This window comes from Tachysurus vachellii, chromosome 2, assembly GCF_030014155.1.
Source record: "Tachysurus vachellii isolate PV-2020 chromosome 2, HZAU_Pvac_v1, whole genome shotgun sequence".
In the NCBI taxonomy this organism is placed as follows: domain Eukaryota; kingdom Metazoa; phylum Chordata; class Actinopteri; order Siluriformes; family Bagridae; genus Tachysurus; species Tachysurus vachellii.
Window position 1 is genome coordinate 14,958,030 of NC_083461.1, and position 21,362 is coordinate 14,979,391.

Sequence of the window (21,362 nt, forward strand, 5' to 3'; positions counted from 1 at the left end):
CTGAAGCTTTTAAAGTATCTGTTGCATATAATCTTCCTGTCTTCCACTATGAAGGAAAAATAGAAGCACCTGTTTGTGATTTAACAACATAATGAGCAACTATTGTCCCACCTACACAATGAATGACCTCAATCTTGTAAGATGGTGGAGAGTTCTATTCATTTTAATACTTATTCTTGATTATTTTGTTGACCATTTTTATTAATTAATACAAAATATTTAATACATTATGTATTTTAAAATGTTAGCATAGATTAACCTTAGGTATTTGAGTTATACAGCTAATTGGAGAATCTTTTATTAAATATATGAACTTGGATAATAATAGAAACCATAAACTATAAATTATTACATAATTTTTAAAAGAGCTTATACAAAAAAAAAACATTTTGATTTGATTTCTAAAGTGCATTTTTAATCAGGAGTATTACATGAAACTTGGAAAGGATAGAGAGGATATGTGATACTTGTGGGCAGATCCATGTGGGAGATGTTCTTAGCTCATCAGTTATCAGATGTTGTATATATACAGGTGCGGTAGAAAAAAAAGTCTTTTTCCTGGACAAACTAGACCGAATACTGTTAGATAGAGTAAGCTTTCTTCATTTTTCACATTCAGACAATATATTTTAATATTTCAAACATGCTTATATTTATACCTTTGAAATTTTGTTGATAAATTACTGAATAATTATAACGATTTATATCTTTGGTCAGCATTCACCAGTTTACTCAGTCATTCTTACAACTGAATAATGGCACCTCAAGTTTCAGTCCTGATTGTTTTTGCTGTTGTTCTTTCTGGTGAGTCTATCGATTTTAATCATTTATATGCCAAATTTTTTAGTTAATAACTAAAATATAAATGATGGATAAATAAAATCTATATTTATTGATCACTTGAATTTGAGACAGTTTATTTAAAGGAAATATTCAACATTGTGATTATGTCAGTTGCTCAGGGCCTGATTTGTAACTCCTGCCAGAGTATTGAGAGGAACCATCCTGTCTGTGACCAAATGGAGGAGACAGAGTGCAGCATGGGTCTCACACAGTGCATCAGGCTCATAATGCATGAACCAGCATGTAGGTTTAATACAATAATTTGAAATATCTGAATAGAACCAGTAAAAAACACCTTTTTTATAGTTATAATATTAGGAAAGTCTAACCTACAGTCTTTGTCTTTTCATTTTTATTAATCAATGTTACTTAAGTCACATTGTTTTAACTTGTTTTAGATGGTGAAGTACGTAGATGTGCCAGTACCCAGGAATGTGAGGAGACGGTGCCTTATATGGTGGAGAAAGAATGTTGCGATACAGACTTCTGCAACTGACTTGGTTTTGCCTCAGAATCAATATGCTCAATTATGATCAGTTCAGTAAATCATTCCAGTAATTTTTTATAGCAGTATAATCCATGATATAAGTTAATGATGAAAGAAATTTAAATTTAGAATTTAGAGCATGGTAAATTACACAACTGGATCAAAACAAAATATAATAATGTGCATGTCTGCAAAAAAAGAACAGTCATTTGTCTCATGTGTTTTCTTCTAACACTGTAAACACACAAATGTGAAAAAAAAAAATAAAGGAAGCAAGAAAAGTGCTTGTGTCAGAAACATCATGGTCAACACAGCAAGAACTGATTACACTGTAACACCCTTTATTGCTACACATTTCACAAGTCAGTTAAAGACAGGAAGAAAAAAGAAACAATGCTATTCAAAAGATAAGATAAACACAAAATTTAAGCTGAATGGAAAATTTTTAATAAAAACAAAAAGAAAATACATGAATGAAAGACCAAACTTGTTCAGAGAATCTAAATCCTACTTTGAAATCCATGAATTTTCACACTGGAGTCCTTTGAAACCACAGTTACACAAGTAATGGGCAATGAAGTAGACACAAAATCCACAACTGCTGATGATGACCAGCACAGAAATGGACACAAGAGCATAGATAGACATGCATTTCTCTGCCATAGACCTCACCAAACACTCCTGATCTGGACATCCTTGAACACTACTCTTACATATGAACACACTATTGTTTAGTTTAGGCAAATTCCAATAAAGCAGAACGTACACAAACCAAAACTCTACAAAAATCCGCAGCATGACGCTGAACAGGTAGAAGAGCACCGCGTTTCTGCTTGCGTGCATGTCTAGGAACATCACCCCTGCTGTGCTATTGCCAGGGTCACTTGAACTTTTTAGCTCACCCAGAGATTCAAGTTCCACACCATTCTTCTCTCTACAACTCTTCTTCTGGTAAACCGAGTGTAGGTGGGCAGTGAAGAGCTCCATGAGCAGGACTGACAGGATGAGGAGGACGAAAATATAGTTCCATGCCATTACTACAGGCTTGTCAAAGTGCTGGTTGAAGCAGGATCTAGTGCACAGGCTGTCCTTTGTGATATTGCAGCTGAAGTCTGAGTCCAGTTTGAACCAAGGCATTTCAGCCACAAAAAGCGTCACAAGGCGAATACAGAGAAAGCCGAACCACACGGTGCGCCCCTTGTAGGTAGTGGTGGCGTCTACTGCTGTGCGGAGAATGGGGATCAGACCAGTAACAATTGCTGCCATTTCCTTTTTCTTCTGGCTAATAGAGAGCTCTAGTGAATCAACATTGAGGAATAACTTAAACAATAAGTTTGTTGTTAAATATATTAAATACATTATATATGAAACATATAATAATTGATAATTATAGAATTTGCATCAGTCTTTTGTTCTAATTCTATATATTACAGCTATATTAGACAACAGATAATTCATTGTCAGATATGAATTTCACAATTAGTTAAGTAATATTAATGTTTAATATTCAGAATATTTTTAAAATATACATTTTCTAAATCTATAAACTTACCAAGAGAAAATATCCACCAAGTACACTCGGACCGTCTTTCGTTTCCACAGTGCTGACAATACTGTTGACTGCTGTTCTCAGATACCCAGTATATAGAGTGTTAAACTGTTAACGTCATCAAAATTTTTGTTACTGACACTGTTTTACCTGCAATTTAGGTCATACTGTCTATTGGATCCAACAAGAAACTGTAATGTATTTTTCAAACAAACACTAAGTATTAATTAAGTACAAGTAATCAAGCAATAACTTTGTTTAAAAAAACTTTATAAAGGATATAAATATTCAGAGTTTGTTTATAAGAAATGAAGGTTGACTATAAAATAGAAAGAGTATAATGAAAATTCAGAGTACACCAAAGAGTTAACTGGCATGTACAGACAATACAGATAAGCTTCATGCATTTAGTATCAGTGCAAAATATTATATCACCTCAGTGCAAAATAGTATATCACAAATCCATAGAACATTTGAGGTAGGACCAATGATCAAGCACACAAATACACAGTTATATGTAATCATGTAATCAAATTAATTAATTTAAATAATTTCAAATGACTAATGTTAGTGCATTGTTAGTGTTGTTTTAGTGCTTCCTCGTCAAGTGTTTTCCTTACTGATCCACTGTACAAATAATATAATTTTTCATAATCTTTTTAAAAGTTAAGTATACAACCATTAAAAGCTCTTTAATTTGATGAAACAGACAAAACATTTGTTTTGTACAAAAAAGAAAAAAAAAATTTTGTTCTGGCTACATTCAGCAGGATGGCAGTGGCTGTGTGTGTGTTTGTGTGTGTGTGGGTGTGTACGTGTGCATGCGTGCGTGTGTGCGTGTGTGTGTATTTGTGTGTATTTGTGTATGGCATATCTTATATCTGTCTGTGGCAGGGGTTATAAGGGCTGATTGTCACGGTCTTTGCAGAATAAACAACAAAGATTAAAGTCTTGCCATATATCTTAGATTCCATGCCTCCATGTCCATCAATAACAACAACATTAATTATTATTATTATTATTTTAATACTACTAATAATAATAATAATTCATATTTTAAATGTGCATAAAATTAAGATAACTAAATTTGAATGAAATGTTATACTTAAAATTAAATGAAACCCATGATATCTATTTCTGTCTTTCTAATGTAGGAAATTTTAAATAACAAAAATTAATATAAACTAAAGAACTAGGGGCAAACATTGATATAAACTAAAGAAGTAGAAAATTATTAAAAAAACAAAAGCTATGAGCCTCTCAGACTGACTCCAAAAAGCGAGGGAGTGAGGAAGTACAGAGAAACCCCAGACAGGTTTGCAAAAAAGGGATGTTAGTCAGTGCATGGGCAGTTAAAAGTGCCAAAAAAAACAGACATAAACTAATGGGGTCGTTTTTTGACCAAAGGGAATAGAGAGGGCACACAGGAGACAAAGTATCAGAAATGAGAATAAACATTTATCATGTCAAGATTCATGTAAGAAACCATTACCTCCTCTACAAGTAAAGTCTCACACTGCACTGTTGTAGAGTAGGATATAGTATGATAAGCACACGATATAGCATAAAATCATAAACACCACTATCACTAGAGAATATAAAAGAAGAGGACCAGAAAGTAGATTTTATACAAGAAACCTATAGCAGGATTATTCATAAAGCTTCATAAGCTTCAGAGTGAAATGAAGTAAAAGGGATGGACAAGCTATGGGCTTCCCAAACTGGAGAAACTCCACGATCTAAGGCAAAAGCGAGGAGAGGAAACATGTCCCTTTTTGAGGATATGCAGAACCTTGCAAAGGCAAGAATAGAAAACTTGCAAAGTGAAGAACATGTGCACAACAAGTGATACGTGTGTGTGTTAAAATGTGATTTGGCAAAGTCTAGATGAGGGGACATGCTGAAGAAATTATTTAACAAATGTTGAAAAGAGGAACATGCATGAATTGTATATAAGGATGCTGAAGTCCAGTAGGACTTGGGTGCAAGTTGGGTGATTACTTGTACCCCTGGTAGCAGCTGGCTTGTTTGCTGTCTTGCTTGACCACCAATAAACAAATTCTTATCTGTATCCCATCTTCATTAGTTTGGCTGTTTATTCCTTTTAATTGAGAATTTATTTACAGTCAGATTGTGTGAGCTAGCATAGGCCAACATAGGGTAAAGAAGAAAATCTCTGGCACTGATGGTGTCAAAATAAGTCTTGCTGAATGATTAGGGGTGCAAATAAAAATGAATATCTAATGAAAACATGGACATTGTCTCAGACATTCACTTTTTGCTGAACACCAGCACTTATATTATCACAGCTACTCCAGCAGTCTTTACTAAGGCTTTATTAGCCCTAATTATTGGTTTTAAACAAAAAGACACCTATTTTCAGAGCTGGAGCCTAGGTCAAGTTATTTTGTCTGCAGGTTCACATAGGGTGAAGTCCCATAGACTAGCACAAAGGGTAAATTGGTACAGCAGCATTTATTTTGTGGCCTGTTAAGTAAACACCTACGTAAGTTAAATTGACATGACTAACATTCTGACATTCATTATTGTAGACTTACAGAATGTGTTGCTGTAATAAAAGAAAGGTTAAAAAGTGGTTCAAAAGCATACGTGTTTTTAAAAAAAAAAAAAAAAAAAAAAAAAACAGTTAACTTATATCTTGAATCTTATCTATTCACATTTCAACCCACACCAAAACCTGCCCAGGCATGAGGTTCACCTCAGAACAAAGAAATGAGAGAGAAAAGCAAGAGCCATGGTTTATTGACCAAGAGTGAAGAATGACATTGTTTAAATGGTATCAAATTGTGAGCCTTGAAACATCAGTGCCAAATATACCCATGATTATTGTTGTACGATCCTTCCAAATTATTCTGAGACTGTTTTCCACAGAATGTGACACTGGTGTAATGAAACACTGTCCCTCAGACTGTGACAAACAATAACACATAGTCACCACTATGGGGAGCTGTTGGCTAGTTGAGCAGGGAAGCAGACGTTAAGGGAACTCAGGCAGACAATAAAAATGGCTATTAAATGTAGTTTGACGTATTTCAACATTATATGAATCAAGTTCTTCAGTCAGCTGCACGTTGAGGTGTTGAAATGGTTTTGTTTTGTAAATAAAATCCTTGCACTGTATATTGTATAGAATGCATTCAGTGCCATTGGTTGCACATCAATATACAGAGTCTCAAACAGCAAAAAAAACTGTTGATATGTAGGTTTTTGCATTGAAGCAAGCCTGGTCAGTGATCCATAAGGAGGGTTCGGCTGATAAAGTTCTGAAATCGGTTATTTCAGTTGGTCATAAAGTGCATTTTAATATTTGGTCAGAATCATGGTCATGTGGCCACATGAACCTCACACTCTAGTTAAAAAACCCATTCAAAAACAGTTGATATAAATATTGATTTGGTCCAGCTGCGAAGGCTTTCTGTTTCATTTTGAAGAATGGCTGTGGAGATTTTCTCATTTAGCTACAAAAGCATTAGTAAGGTTGGGCAGTGAATTGTGGTGAGAAGGTCTGTTATGCAGTCAGCAATCCAAACCATCAAAATTGTTCATTGGGTTAAAGTCAGGGGTCCGGATTGGCCACTACAGTTTTTTTCTCAACAAACTTGATTTGTGCATGGGGCACTGTCATGCTGAAACACTTTTGGTCTAGGTCTCTGAGATATTCTACACAATTGTGTGTTTCCACCCTTTTGTCAACAGTTTGGGAAGACATATAGTCCTGTAGGAAATGGACGATGCCTTTGATGTCATTTCCTGCTTATGTTGTTTTAGCCCCTTGAATCCCCACAATGGTTATTAGCAGGTATTTAGTGATGGGGTTCGTGTTAGAGACAGGACTTTCTTAAGGTTTCAGACAGACCAGTTTCAGCAACTAGGCCAGAGTCTTGTTTTTGGCCATGTTTCCCATGCTGACTTTGCTGTTGGACAGTTACATGAAACTGAGAAAGAGCCAGAGTGGATATGTGATACTTGTGGGTAGGCTACTAATGTACAAGATGTTCTGTAACTTATCAGTTATCAGATGTTGTATATACACAGGTGTGGTCAAAATATTTTTTCTGCTTTCCTGGACAAAATTTAGAGTCTGAGAAATTTTGCTTCATTCAGTATAGATAAACAGTTTTAACTTACATTCATTACAGCACCTTTAAAGTTTTTGTAGTTTGAAAGATGGCAAGTTTAGTTTAATCTTGATTTGTTTCTGCATTTGGCAATTTAAATCAATGTTGTGTCTGATGCATGTTCGGGGGTCTTGTTTTTGTGCAGAATGAAAACTACATAACTACAAGTCTTGTTTAAATTGACATACACATGCTTATACAGTATATGAAAACGGAGTCATCTGAAATTGAAACAGTTAAAAGAAATATTCAGCAGAATAACCATTCTCTTAATGAGTTTCACACACTGCATTAGACACAAACTCAAACAGTAATAAGTGGTATTATATAGTCAGAATCTGAAATAATAAATGAAAGAAGTTTAAATGGTGTTTTAAATTTTTATTCTTAATCCTTATTTCACATTCTTGTCAATTATTTTACATGATGAAGTACATTTAGGCTGCAATACAGACCGCTGCATCTCACTTTATTATGACCAACAAGAATCAATTAGCTCAATTAACTAAATTAGTGAGATTATTATTTATAGTATCATTGCCTATGATCATGATTACCGAGGGGGGAGAACATTTAGTGCATGCTAAATTACAGTTAGATCTGAAACGTAACATAACATAATGTACATGTCTGCAATAGGAAAATAATCACATTGTCTTGTGCAGTTACATGATATTTATTCATGACATTAGGTCAACACCACCAACCAACACAGTTAAAACTAATCAAATTATAACTCCCTTTATTGCCACACATTTTATGATTCAATAAACCACAGCAAACCAGTTAATTCAATAAGATTCAAACAATTTCATACAAAGTGTCACCAGACTAAAAATGTTTAGTAGAACAAAGAAAGACATGAATGAAAGACCATATTTGCTCATAGAAACCAAATCATTTTTTGCAAACAGTAATGTTACACATTGTAGGAATCCACGGTATGTGTGTTAAACATGTAGTGGCCAATTAAGTGGACACAGAACACACCATGGCTGATGATGACCAGCACAGAAATGGACAAAAGAGCATAGATAGACATGGATTTCTCAGCAGACCCACTCACCAAACACTCCTGATCTGGGCATCCAGTAGTGTAACTCTTACATATGAATACTCCTTGGTTTAGTTTAGACATGTTCCAATAAAGTAGAATATACACAAACCAAATCTCCACCAAAACCCGCATTACAATGCTAAACAGGTACAAGAACACACTGTTCTTGCTTTGGTGCATGTCAAGGATCTTCATCCCAACTGTGCTATTACCAGGGTCACTTACACTTTTCAGCTCACCCAGAGATTCTTTGCTATCTCTAGAGCTTTTCGCTAAAACAGAGTATAAGTGAGCAGTGAAGAGCTCCATGAGCAGGACCGTCAGGATGAAGAGGATGAAAATATAGTTCCATGCCATTATCACAGGCTTGTCAAAGTGCTGGTTGAAGCAGGCTCTAGTGCAAATGCTGTCCTTTGTGATGATGCAGCTGAAGTCTGAGTTTAGTTTAAACCAAGGCATTTCAGCTATAAAAAGCGTCACAAGGCGAATACAGAGAAAGCCGAACCACGCCGTGCGCCCTTTGTAGTTGGTGGTGGCGGCATCAACTGCAGTGTGGAGAATGGGGATCAGACCTGTAACAATTGCTGCCATTTCCCTTCAGGTTTAAGTTCTTCTGGATAATAAAGAATACAAAACCTGTATGTTAACAATTATTGACTTTTAGAAATAGCAGCTATATAGTCTCTTTTATTGTTTCTTTTAAATTAGACAGTTTATCTTTTTAAAATATAAAGTAAACTTACCTAGAGAAAATGCCTGGCAAGAACAAGGTGACAGTCTTTGGTATCAGCAATGCTGACAATGATGTTATATTCAGACACCCAGTGTATAATGCTCTGAACTGCTTACATCATCAAAATTTCCTTTACTCACAGTGTTTAACCACACAGAATTTAGGTCACACTTTTTTTTTTTATTAGGTGCTTTAAGAAATATTAACAGTAATGTGTTTTTAAAAACAACCACTATGATTTACAAAAAACAAACAAAAAAAACAACAATTTTGTTAGAAATAAAACTACAAAAAAAAAAAAAAAAAAAAAAAAACAGAATCTGTTGAAATTGTTTGAGATGCTTTATTGAATGCAGAATAGACAACTGACATTTGTCTGGTGGTGGAAGGTGATTTGACATGTACGGGTCTTTTCTATAACCTAATAAATTCATGCATTTTTGTAAAGTTGACTTTTATGTAAAATACTGACCCTTTCAGTACCCTATTAAACAAAATGAAACCTCAGGGAAAACACGTATATCAAAGATTGATATAAAATTTGATATAGCAGCAATGATCAACCACACAAATACACAGTTATATGTATTAATAATAATAATAAAATAATAATAATAATAATAATAATAATAATAATAATAATAATAATAATAATAATCATGTTTAACCAGCATCTTTTTCTAGTCATCATACAAAACTTCTTGGTTTATACAATCAGTAAAAAAGGTACATACACAACCCTTAAAATGTTTTAAATAAACATGTGAAGTGTTCTATGTTGAACCTTACAACAGAGTTCTGATCTTAAGCCAAAAACTTTAAATTAAGCCAAAAACCCTTAACAATCCAAGTAATCTTTGAAAAACCTGCTAAGAGTTGAAGGGGCAGCAGGAATTATTAAGAGACTTGTATGTATCTGTGTTTGGTACAACAGCATTCTTCTCTAAAGATCCACTCTGTGAGTTTACCCACTGATTTTAAGCCACTGCTTTATCCTGATTGCAGTGGATCACAGTGCGTGTGAATATACCCTGTATAGGACACCAGTTCATTGCAAAGCACCATGCATATACACATTCACACATTCATTCACACCCTGGGGCAATATATATTAGCCAGTACATATTCTGGCAGAACATTCTCCAAACCTGGGTCATTGGAGACCTAGGCAGTAACACTACCTGCCTTTTCTTGTATGGCATGCCAGTCTGGGACTATTGCCCACACAGGTGCTTTGTAAGGCCTGTCACATGCCTACCAGGTAGGAAACAAAAAACTTTGTGCTACCTTAATCAAACACCCACCCAATATTGAAAATCATGTTCAATACATTTTTATTTCAGTTGTCCTCATCTTTGTTTTTGTACACATGTCCTGACATTGTCTGAAATGCTGTTGCTGGTACGATGACAGGCACAGTTAGAGAAATCGTAGCAGGCTCCGATTTTATTAGGGAGGCTGAGCTCGGTGGGGATGGCAGTGGCTGTGTGTGGGTAATGTCTGTCTGTGGCAGGGGCGATGATGTCTGATTTTCACGGTGTGTACGCAGATGTTTGCGGAGGTAAGCAGCAAAGAGGAAAGATTTACCGCAGACTGCACAGCAGTGTGGGCGGCTGTTAGAATGGATGCGCTGATGCTTGCGTAATCCAGCTTTGTTCAGGAAACCTTTGCCGCAGCTTTCACATACATGTGGCCGTGGCTTGGGGTGTACCTTCTCATGTGCCTGGAGTTCAGATAACTGAGGGAACTCAGCCTGGCATGTCTCACAAATAAAAGGGCCAATGCGAATATCTGTGGAATCTGATGGAGGAGAGATTGCATGGAGGCTGTTGTGGGCCTGCACCTCCTCCCATGTTCCAAAGGTAATCATGTCACAATGAACACAAGAGAATTGTGGTCTGCTGTTTTGGGGAACGACTTGCTCAGAATCAGGGGCCTGTTCTTGTCGCACTGGTCTCTCGGGTATGTGAGTCCTTTCGTGTTTGCGCAGACTGGATGACATGACAAATGACTTGAAACACATCTGGCACTTGAATGGCCGCTCTCCAGAATGCACCCTCCTGTGCTTGTTAAGACTGGAGCGCTCTGCAAAGGACTTGCCACAATCGGTGCAGGAAAATGGTCGAAGGCCAGTGTGCACCAGCATGTGCCGACGCAGATCCCAGGAAGCAACAAAGGCCTTGTCGCAATTTTGGCATTTGTATGGCCTTTGACCCGAATGCACACGCTGATGCACGGCCAGATCGGCTGGCTGTCGAAATCTCTTGGTACACTTGTCACAAGGGTAGGGCTTAAATCCCTGATGTGCCCTCTGGTGGCGGCGGAAGCTGGAAGGGTCTGAGAACATCTTTCCACATTGTGGACATAGAAAGGGCTTCTCACCTGAGTGCGTGCGAAGGTGGGATTGGTAGGAAGAGAGCTGAGTGAAGCCTTTGCCACATTGCTCACACTGGTATGGCTTGCTCTGGGAGTGAATACGCAGGTGGCAGGCCAAGGAGGAGGAGCGTGAAAAGGCCTTGCCACAGTCTGAGCAAAGGTACGGCTTTTCACCTGTATGAGAACGCTCATGGTTCTTGAGATCCTTGAGCTCTGTATATGTCTTGGAACACTGCTGGCAGGAATATGGCCGGTGGCCTTGGTGATTGCGCCGGTGCTTGCGGTACACAGAGGGGTCGGCAAAACTCTTGCCACATTCTGCACAGAAATAAGGCTTCTCTCCTGTGTGGGAGCGCTGGTGAACTTTCAGCTTGGACAGCGTAGGATAGCTCTTAGTGCATTGCGGACAAGAATGAGGCCTGTCACCACTGTGTTGCGTCATGTGAATGCGCAGGCAGATGGCCTGCATAAATGCCTTGCCACATTCAGTACAAACAAAGGGTTTTTCTCCAGTGTGGGAGCGGCTGTGATTGCGCAACTCAGTGTGGGTCTTGTATGCTTTATGGCACTCAGGGCATTGGAATGGACGCTCAGCCGAATGTGAGCGCTGATGCTTAGAGAGTTGAGCTCGACTGGAGAAGGTCTTGCTGCATTGCCCACAGGTGTATGGTTGCTGCTTGTCTTGACCATGAGCTGAGAGTTTATGGCTCCGTAAGGCTGATGGGCTGGAAAATGCTTCGTGACATACTAAGCATTTAAATATGTTCTGGGATTTTGACAGTTTCCCTTTGTTTCTTCTTTTAGTTGGTTTCTCAGCTATGTTCTCACTCTCTTCACTGGGCTCAGTCTCAGGAGTTGGTGTAATCTGCTCAACTGTAGGTGGGCTGCCTGGCTGAGGGGAGGCCATCATTCTGTAAGTTAATAATATTTTGTTATGAGGTCAAAGCCAGAACGTGGATAATTCCAGTGTTTGCACGTCAGCTTAGTGGTTAGTATTAAAGTGAACAGATCATTTACAGAGTACAGCAGGCGACACAAAATGGCCGGCATTAGGACCTCAGGGACAATTAGTTAGCTATAGACAAAACACTCGCAAGGGGAAGTTGTCTAGCATCTACAGTCAAACACCTGACTATAATCTTCCGGGTGGCCAGATATATCGGTCATAATCATGCATGCGTTATTATTTAAGGACACAATTTTTTATTTAAGCCCACACAAAACAGCCAGTGTAACACAAAATGGCTGGCTTTAGGACCGCTGAACTATACGAGCTATAGGTACTTTAAACCATCCGTCGGTGTATGTATCATTATTACGTTTCACAAAGTATGTGTGCAATATGATGAATAATATCTTACCAGTAACTTCAATATTAAGACGTAAGAGCTGTTTTCCGAGCTGAATGGGAACTGAACTGAGTCACCGGTGCGCTTCAGTACCCGAGAGGCTTTAGGACCGTGAGTCCGAGTCGGTAAGAAGCTTCAGCGTTTCCGCAACTCCACGAGACTGTAACAAAAAAAAGAGTGATATTTCAGTCTATGAAGAAATAACACCATCTATTTGTTGTCTACAAACGCCTGCTAGACTTGGCGTTATGGTAAGAACATCACAGTCGGACATAACTAGTTAGCATTCGGACTAGAAAACGGGTATTGTGTTATTGTGGGAGGAGAAATAGAACAAGCTAACAGCTAAAATACGGCTACAGTTAACGTTTGACGAGAAACAAACATCGAAAATAAGGTGAACAAGGTGCCCGTTCGTTTAGGATACGGAAAGTATCGTTTTTTTTTTATCATGTTTGGGATGTTAGTTATATGATATTTATGTAAATCGTGAAAATTTTGCCGTCGGACCTTGTTTCATTGTTGCACATTTCCTGTTTCTCAGCGGCAGCAGCCGGAAGTGGGAAAAGACAATTGGTGCGGACGGGGACGTGTACAGCCGCCCTGAGTCAAAAAGCAAATGGATTTAACACACCTGCGAATAACAAACCCTTCGAAAACATCTGCGAGGTCTTGTGTATGTACTTTATACCATCATTCTGCAACGATAGCTATTTGGTGTTAGTCAGAACTTATGCTAGGTGTTTTATTAGGAAATGCTAACAGGCTAGCGAGCTATCTGGATACATTAAGCTAATGCGTGTCGATGCTTGTTCAGTTTATCATCTTGTTTTGATCAGATGGCCGATTAATTACAGATTGTTGCTTTAACTTCGGCAATTCACGTGTATTTCAGTTCTGGTGCGTTTAAAAATCAAGACGGTAGCCAGTTTAGTGACAAGGTTATGTTTGCCGTGCTAGCTACCATGCAAAGGGAATTGTTTACTGTGTAAATAGAAGTCCATTGTGTTAGCCAGCTGCCTTAGTCTCTACAAGTTAAAACCTAAATCGTGTAAAAATTCTCACAAAATCGACGGACACGTTTATAAATGTTACATACGACGGAATATTATCTAAAACTTTGCTTTCCGTTTCAATCAAAATGACCATTTATTTATTTATTTTTACTTAAGAAGAAACTTTTTTTTTCTCGCAACATGTAACTATATGTGATCGCCTCAGTTCCTCTGCTGAATATGGGAATAGGGACATGTTTACTTTTTGGTACACGTGCAGTAAGCCATCTCCAGGCAAGTGGATTTATGATTAATGTTCCAAAAAATGATAAATCTGTTCATCTTTGCTCATTTTAGATATAACCTCTCAAGTCAGTATGACCTTTCAACAGTGCATCCACAAATCAAGACAGATCATTTCTGTATTGGTAAATTACTTAAATTTAACTTTTAGCAGTTACATTTTTAACCAAAGTGCCTGATATAAAAAGATTAAATAAAGATCCCCAAAAGGTTCATCTGATGCACAAAGATCAGTCCTGCTAAGATTAGTAGACCATTTATTGCATTAAAAATTGTCTAAAATGCTATTTGATGAATCTTTAGTAGTGCTGTACAAACATCAAACATTTTTAACCTCTCTCTCTCTCTCTCTCTCTCTTTCTCTCTCCCCCAGTGTCCATCCACTGTGTACACGCTTATGAGCCCAGTTATCAGATTTTCAATGGCATGGAAAAGAATGCATTCATTTCTCCTTTCCTAAACTTTACCCCTGCATATGGACTTTACATACACCATCACAAGGACCTCACCTTTTTAAAAAAAAAAAAAAAAAAAAAAAAGGTGCTTCCATTCCTCATACTCAAACTGGCTCTTGTTAGTATTTTACATCACTCTTTTATACCATTGTGGCTATGCAACAGCCAGGCAAGACCAAAGGCTTTTTATGCAAGCACTGTGGTATAGCATGTTCCAACATGCCCAGTCTTTTGGAGCACACAGAATCATGTCATCAGTCCGAGGATGACAGGAAATTCAAATGCGACGAATGTGGACGGGGATACAGACATGCTGGGAGTTTGGCTAATCATAAGAAAACTCATGACATTGGCTCCTTCCAGTGTCACATTTGTGCGCGGAAGCTGTCCAACGCATTGGCTCTCAAAAGTCATTTGCGTATTCACACTTCACGAAAGAAGTACACTTGCCTGGACTGTGGGAAAGGCTTTCGCCTCGCAACCCAACTGGCAACTCACCAAAAGGTGCATCGCAATAGAGTGTTCCAGGAAAGAACAAAGAACAATGAGCTGAAGGATAGTCAGACTGAAGACATTTGTGATGACGAGCAATTACAGCAAGTAGCTCAGCAAGATTTTGATATTATCCCAGAACTGCCACCAGACTTGGAGTTGGATGTTGCCCCTGATAATGGCTTCAGCAATGGTTTGATGTCAGAGCTGATTCCAGGCTCTGCTGGTGAACATGACGCCACTGGCGATGACGAGGATCGACCGTTTAAATGCGATATGTGCGAGAAGACGTATAGGCATCATGGAAGCCTGATAAATCACAAAAAAACTCATCAGATGGGCATATTTGAGTGTTCAGTCTGTTTCAAACAGTTCAACAACCTTGCTGCCCTTACCAGTCACCAACGAATCCACAGTAAAACTAGAAGTCATCCAAGCATGGCTAGCCCATTGTCCTCAGAGGCTTATACAGATGCTGAGTCAGAAGTGGTGTCAAAGGTGCTACAGAATGGGGGGGCAAATACACATTTTTGCCACCTTTGTCAATCAGCATTTCCTAACGATGATGAGTTTCAAAATCACATTATGTTGCATAACTCTTCTTCAGTGTCCTTTGAGCTCCCTGCTAACATACCAGAAGACCACCCTTTTTCATATAGTATTAATCAGTCACCTGAGTCTAATCCATATCCATCCTCCAGTGACACTCCGCCATTGCCTTCATTACTCGATAAAGCTGTTGATTATGACCAAACCCAGGGACCAATGGAAAATGGTCATATATATGTACCTCACCCCATTGGTGATGACCCACCACTTTTAGATACTCAGGGAGAGCATCTGGCCCTGCCTTCAGAAGACCTCAACCCTGAACTTTTGGAGCAAGCTACTGAGGATAAACAAGATCAGTCTGGAAGTTCGGACCGTCGTTTTAAATGTAACGTTTGTGGCAAGAGCTACCGACATGCGGGTAGTCTCATTAACCACAAGCGTTCTCACCAGACAGGTATTTTCCAGTGCTCTATCTGCCGTAAGAACTACCCACATCTGGCTGCGTTGCGCAGCCACCTTCGCATCCACAAGGGGAGACCATCTATGGTGATTCCAACTGCTGAAGGGGACTGGCTTTCTTCAGAGCCCTTAACACATGAAAATCAGCATGGAAGCTTTACTCATGACGGCGATGTGAGCGGGCTTCTGGGCCTTAATCAGGATTTGGGAGACTCCGTACACATGGATTCCGATGACGAGAATGTCAGCGATCCCAATGGCTCGGAAATCCATGAACAATTTGACGGTTCGTTCTCTGAGGATAGACACCTGGACCTACCTCAGGATGAAGCCCTAATGGAGAGGCACATGTGTGCAGACTGTGGAAAGACATTTACTGATATTGCAGGGATCAAGTCGCACATGTGCCCTCTTTTGAATCAGCAATATCAGTCAAACAGTATCGGTCCTGATGGTGATATGGACTTTAAGACTGCAGATTTTAAACCTGCTGTGGGAGATTCAGAGGAGCAAATGGCTTTTGAGAGACACAACAATAGTGACATTTCTTACTTTCATGACACTATGCATGATCAAATGATGAGTGACAATGAAAAACTCCACTGCAAAAACAGCGATGAAGAAGACGACGAGGAGGATGATGGAGAGATGTATCAGTGTTCAGTGTGTGGGAACCATTACACCAGCATGCGGGCACTCAGGAGCCATCTTCGTGGTCACACTCAAATCCACGGAACCCCATCAACATCAGGCCCCTCCTCTATGTCCTCCCTAGAGGCTGAGAAAGATGAGGAACCAGGTCAGGTCCAGCAAGGTGACTGTAATTTGATTATCTGTAGCACTTGTGGAGAAAGTTTCACAAAAAAACAGGACCTTCTAGCCCATCAGCTTTTACATAGCAATACAGTGGATGGACAACCAGAACAATATGTAACACAGAACCAGAATGGGCACCAACCAAAAGAAGAAAACGAGAGTATTATCTGTGGGACGTGTGGTGTAGTCTGTACCAGTGTTGCTCAACTTGAGAGTCATAATTGCCCTGGGCAGTGCGATGAGAGTCTCGAAGAGTATGATGACAAAAGAGATATCATCAATGCTCTCAGCCACAAGCCTGAATATTTTAAGGAGAGTTCAGAGAGTGGAGGGAGACTGTACAAATGTGACCAGTGTGGACGTTCCTACAGACATGCAGGCTCCCTTCTAAATCACAAGAAGTCACACAAAACAGGAGTGTTCCGTTGCTTTGTCTGTCAGAAGCGCTTTTACAACTTGTTGGCCCTTAAGAACCACCAGAGAACACATTTTGACGTTAAGAAGTAAGTAAAGATTAGTTCCAAATGTTTATTATGCTTCCATGGCTTCTGTAACTGCATGAATGTTACCATAAATTTAACGTCGATACTCAATATTCTTTTTCCCTCCCCTCTACTAGGCATAGTTGCACCGAATGTGGGAAGGCTTTTAAAATCCACAAGCAACTTTTGAACCATCAGAGAGTTCATCGGGAAAACAAGGCCAAGATTGAGGAACTCAACAAACAGATTCAGGCTCTAATGGAGATGAGTGGAAGTGTCTCTGTGAGTGGGATGCAGGCGGTCAGTGCCAGCAGGAAAAGACGCGGCCGACGCCGCAAGCAAAAAGACGTTCCTGTTAGCGAACAGTCCAGCCCAGAAAAAGACAGCCACTCAGGGGATCCTAATGACCCACGGCCTTTTGTCTGTGACCAGTGTGGGCGAAGTTATCGGCACGCTGGGAGTCTGGTCAACCACAAAAACTCTCACAAGACGGGAGAATATTATTGTGCCGTTTGCAACAATACCTACAGCAACCAGTTAGCGATGAAGAACCATTTACGCATTCATTTCTCAATCAAAAAACACTGTTGCCAGGACTGTGGGAAGGCATTCCGGGGAAACAAACAATTACTGAACCATACTTGTAAACAAAATTGCAAGAATGCAGCATTGAAAGGAAAGGGTAGAGGTCGGCGACGAGCAAAGGAATTAGCATGCAAAAATTGCAAGCTGGTATTTCCTAGTGCACTACTACTTGCAGGCCACACCTGTAGCACAGAACCTGACCCTAAGTCTACCCCTGCAGTTTCTGACCATAACCACAACGGAGCCACATCTGTGGTAAAAGAGGAAAGGCCCTTCAAGTGCAACATTTGTGGTCGAAGTTACCGTCATGCAGGCAGTCTGCTGAACCATAAGAACACGCACAAAACTGGCCATTTCACCTGCTCCTTCTGTGCCAAGCCTTTTTCAAATCCCATGGCATTACGTAATCACACTCGCATCCACACGCAAAAGAAAAAATATGTCTGCACAACATGTGGCAAAGCTTTCCGTCTCTCTAGCATCCTCTACAACCACCAAAAGATCCACGCTAGAGGAGTTATTCATTATAGCTGCCATATATGTGGGAAAAGGTTTCAGGGAAAATCTGGACTTAAGAGACATCGCTGTTACAGAAATAGCTCATCAAGCTCTCCACTTAGTCAGGATGGAGGTGACAAGTGTTACACGTGAGTGAATTCATTTGTTGTGAATTAATACAAAATGTAGAGGGTCCTTTGTTCATTCATGCAGGTTTTAATCGTTTATTAATTTCATTATGGATGGATAGAAATATGGAGGACAAAACTTTTCATCTATGCAAGTAAGATTCCCCACAAGAGGGAGCTGTTAAAACCCAAGGAGACTTTGTGTCTATGATTATTAGGAATAGCTGTATGTTTGGAGTATACAACTATATGACCTAAATTCTTGGGTGGCTGATTAACATCTGAATCATATGTTCTGAATAAAACTGGATCAATTGCACTGTTTAGGATTTGTAATTTTATTGTAAATTCTAACCATTATTTTACTATAGTTTTCATTCTCTTTTGTAGGTGTGACCAGTGCGGACGCTCCTATAGACACGCTGGATCTCTTCTCAACCATAAAAAGACTCATTCTGCTGATCTGCTCCACTGTAGTCTCTGCCTGAAAACCTTCACTGACCATCTGGAACTCCAGAGCCACTCTCAAATGGCTCGTCACTGCTGTCCTGATTGTGGAAAGACCTTTTGTGAGTTTGCACACCTGCAGAGTCACATGGAGGTTCACAGCAAGGGACTCCCTTATTACTGCAGTGTTTGCCAGCAGAACTTCCCCAACATGGCCAGCTTCGAGCAGCACCAGGAGGTTCACCAAAGCATCCAAGATCAGTCTCGTCATCAGCAAGACATTCAGTTGTCACAGAGTTTGGCTTGGGATTCTGGATTTAACCAACAACTAGGAATCCAAAATCTCGCCAAAATGGATCCAGAGTTTGGCCAAATGCATGAAGGCTTCTCAGACCAGGAAGATCAGCAAGAGGGTGGTGAGGCATTTGATAAAGAGGAGAAGAGCCATGTGTGTGAGCACTGTGGGCGTTCATATCGGCATGCCGGATCCCTGCTCAACCACAAGAACAGCCACAAAACGGGCTCCTTTTTCTGCTCAGTGTGCCAAAAGGAGTTCACCAACCTGATGGCACTGAAGAACCACCGGCGAATTCATACAGAGCCCAAGCGCTACCAGTGCCTGGAATGCGGCAAGGCCTTTCGTGTGTCTACCCAGCTTATCTGCCACAGACGCATTCACACGAAAGAGAAGCCTTTCTCCTGTGTTCTCTGTGATAAGCGCTTCTCCAGCAAGTCCAACCTGCGACACCACCAGAAGCTGCACCAGAATGCCCAGCAGACCTTTGAGTCCTCCTTCAACGTGGATCCAAATGCCTTCATGGGACTGGGTGTGGAGCCTTTCCTCTGAGGCAGAGTCTGCAGGACCAATACTCACATCTCTGCGTTCCAAAGGAAGACGACAAAATAACATTTCTGTTATGGAACTCTTTCCCCACCCAAGGCCCAATGCCAATAAACGTAACACATCAGGTTTTTCTGCTGTATTTGTCAAGATGGTGTCCAAGCCAGATGCTGTTCTTGGCAGTAGTTGCCTCCTGTACTGTTGTATTTTCAAATACTTTTCTTTAAAGGACACTTAAGACTGGCATTGACGTGATACTACCTCTGGTAGGGACAGTGATACTGTAGAAACTTTAGAATAAGTGATGGTGCCTGTCAAAAACCATTTTAGATTTGAATGTTTTGATGTATTTTTTTTGTTTTGTTTTGTTTTGTTTTTTCTTTCCTCACAGAGTGCACACAAACTAAAGAAATATATGGTACTATCATAGGTCTCAAAATGAAGACTGGGGTAAAAGTATGATATATTTTCCTAGACTTTCCCCAGCACATAACCTAGGAGTAGAGTCCGACCGATTGTTTGGCTGCATTTTAATAGAATCAAAGAAATAATTTGTTGACACAGCTTGATATTTTAGTGAATAAGAAAAGTCCCATTATGCATGTTTATCTATGTTTTCAGATCACTGTATTCAGTCGTATCATTATAGACATTTGTTCTATTATCCTGTCTTAAGTACAAGCATCCTCAGTACTTTCATCACGGATGACACCGTTAATGCTGTTAAACAGCAGCCATAGATTTATTAGCAGTTCCATTCGGCCTGCCAAATAGAAAATATCAATGATATTTATTTATTTATTTAAAATCCTATTTATACCCCATGTTAAGATCTGAACAACTGTTATCACCATTTTAATGTGGTAATTTACATGCAGGGTTTTAGTTGTAACAGTAACCTGCCTAGGTGTTTCCACTTCTGGTTAAAATGTTTTTACTCCAAAAGCATTTCAAAGTGAAGCGTTTCTAAATGTTGCCAAGTGGTAAGGTTGAGATGTATTTTCTCAATGTGTGAATTAATGTATTCTTTTGAATATCATTTTTATTTAACCTACAGTTCTTCCAATTGCTAAGCAAAAAAACTGGTTAATCAAATAATAAGTAAACATAGGGATCGTCATAAAAGGGACCCAGTAATCCATGATCGGTCGGGCTCTATGGTGGGCTGCACCTCCTAGATGGAGACACTTTTCAGTAGTTTTGAAATTACTCAGGTTTCACACCTTAATCACTAAAAAAAAAATAATATAAATGATTAAACCATATGTTTTCATCTGATGCACAAAGCATCATGGGGAAGGTATATTTTTGTTTGTCAAGGATATGATTCCTGTTTGTATTTCTATGTGCCATTTCATATCATTGCCCTACTTAGAATAAAACATATTAGTAGTTTCCACTTATGCCTATATTTCAGTACTTACTGATTATTTAAGAATAGGAGTTGTAGACCTTCGTGGTGGCATTGAATATGAAACTCCACTGACTTCGGAATCTTTGAGATTCACTGTAATCAGTTACATATATCTTAAATATAGAATATTTATTTTTGTTCTTACAATCAGTGTTTCTCTTTCTCAAGTAGAGGACTAAGCAGATACTGTTTATTTGTAGATGTTCTTGCCCTCACTTCCTGGAACTCAATAAACACAATGTAAATGTTGGTCTGGATTCACTTTTCTTTTTTTACAGCAAGGAGCAGTGTTTTTCTTTTAATAATCCAGGAGATAGAGGATATTATAAAGGATGTGTTGTTTTTTTATTTATTTATTTATT

At 39.1% G+C, this 21,362-nt stretch overlaps 4 protein-coding genes and 1 long non-coding RNA gene across 9 annotated transcripts; 2 read left to right on the forward strand and 3 right to left on the reverse strand.

The window, feature by feature from the left end:
- The first annotated feature begins 331 nt into the window (after nucleotides 1–331).
- Nucleotides 332–1,622, forward strand: LOC132838225 (uncharacterized). Its single transcript, XR_009647612.1, has 4 exons — nucleotides 332–591; nucleotides 718–804; nucleotides 955–1,086; nucleotides 1,242–1,622. It is a non-coding gene; the product is annotated as an uncharacterized LOC132838225 (long non-coding RNA).
- A 32-nt stretch (nucleotides 1,623–1,654) lies between these two features.
- On the reverse strand, nucleotides 1,655–2,933 carry LOC132838197 (gap junction beta-3 protein-like). 2 transcript variants are annotated; one of them, XM_060858403.1, is made up of 2 exons: nucleotides 2,883–2,933; nucleotides 1,655–2,625 (listed from the first exon to the last, which is right to left on the reverse strand). In XM_060858403.1, the coding sequence occupies exon 2, from the start codon at nucleotides 2,594–2,596 to the stop codon at nucleotides 1,838–1,840; it is 759 nt and encodes a 252-aa protein (XP_060714386.1). In that variant the 5' UTR covers nucleotides 2,597–2,625; nucleotides 2,883–2,933; the 3' UTR covers nucleotides 1,655–1,837. The 2 variants fall into 2 exon arrangements, with proteins under 2 accessions (XP_060714386.1, XP_060714394.1); XM_060858411.1 differs by having other exon boundaries at nucleotides 1,655–2,612; nucleotides 2,883–2,924.
- A 4,451-nt stretch (nucleotides 2,934–7,384) lies between these two features.
- On the reverse strand, nucleotides 7,385–8,940 carry LOC132859588 (uncharacterized). 2 transcript variants are annotated; one of them, XM_060890364.1, is made up of 2 exons: nucleotides 8,819–8,940; nucleotides 7,385–8,692 (listed from the first exon to the last, which is right to left on the reverse strand). In XM_060890364.1, the coding sequence occupies exon 2, from the start codon at nucleotides 8,664–8,666 to the stop codon at nucleotides 7,938–7,940; it is 729 nt and encodes a 242-aa protein (XP_060746347.1). In that variant the 5' UTR covers nucleotides 8,667–8,692; nucleotides 8,819–8,940; the 3' UTR covers nucleotides 7,385–7,937. The 2 variants fall into 2 exon arrangements, with proteins under 2 accessions (XP_060746347.1, XP_060746338.1); XM_060890355.1 differs by having other exon boundaries at nucleotides 7,385–8,688; nucleotides 8,819–8,938.
- Nucleotides 8,941–9,137: 197 nt separating this feature from the next.
- On the reverse strand, nucleotides 9,138–12,686 carry znf668 (zinc finger protein 668). The gene is made up of 2 exons (XM_060858482.1): nucleotides 12,546–12,686; nucleotides 9,138–12,095 (listed from the first exon to the last, which is right to left on the reverse strand). The coding sequence occupies exon 2, from the start codon at nucleotides 12,092–12,094 to the stop codon at nucleotides 10,148–10,150; it is 1,947 nt and encodes a 648-aa protein (XP_060714465.1). The 5' UTR covers nucleotide 12,095; nucleotides 12,546–12,686; the 3' UTR covers nucleotides 9,138–10,147.
- On the forward strand, nucleotides 11,971–21,249 carry znf646 (zinc finger protein 646). Of its 3 annotated transcripts, none has more exons than XM_060858460.1 (5): nucleotides 11,971–12,097; nucleotides 13,078–13,209; nucleotides 14,205–17,108; nucleotides 17,225–18,319; nucleotides 18,689–21,249. In XM_060858460.1, the coding sequence occupies exons 3-5, from the start codon at nucleotides 14,443–14,445 to the stop codon at nucleotides 19,590–19,592; spliced, it is 4,665 nt and encodes a 1,554-aa protein (XP_060714443.1). In that variant the 5' UTR covers nucleotides 11,971–12,097; nucleotides 13,078–13,209; nucleotides 14,205–14,442; the 3' UTR covers nucleotides 19,593–21,249. The 3 variants fall into 3 exon arrangements, with proteins under 3 accessions (XP_060714443.1, XP_060714434.1, XP_060714452.1); XM_060858451.1 differs by lacking the exon at nucleotides 11,971–12,097 and adding an exon at nucleotides 12,647–12,784; XM_060858469.1 differs by lacking the exons at nucleotides 11,971–12,097; nucleotides 13,078–13,209 and adding an exon at nucleotides 12,666–12,784.
- Nucleotides 21,250–21,362: the final 113 nt, after the last annotated feature.

Coding starts and splice junctions, on each gene's coding strand:
- LOC132859588 (XM_060890364.1), bottom strand. CDS start 8,666: ATGGCAGCAATTGTTACAGGTCTGATCCCCATTCTCCACACTGCAGTT.
- LOC132838197 (XM_060858403.1), bottom strand. CDS start 2,596: ATGGCAGCAATTGTTACTGGTCTGATCCCCATTCTCCGCACAGCAGTA.
- znf646 (XM_060858460.1), top strand. CDS start 14,443: ATGCAACAGCCAGGCAAGACCAAAGGCTTTTTATGCAAGCACTGTGGT. Junction 17,109..17,224: donor ACACATTTTGACGTTAAGAA/GTAAGTAAAGAT, acceptor CCCCTCTACTAG/GCATAGTTGCACCGAATGTG. Junction 18,320..18,688: donor GGAGGTGACAAGTGTTACAC/GTGAGTGAATTC, acceptor TCTCTTTTGTAG/GTGTGACCAGTGCGGACGCT.
- znf668 (XM_060858482.1), bottom strand. CDS start 12,094: ATGATGGCCTCCCCTCAGCCAGGCAGCCCACCTACAGTTGAGCAGATT.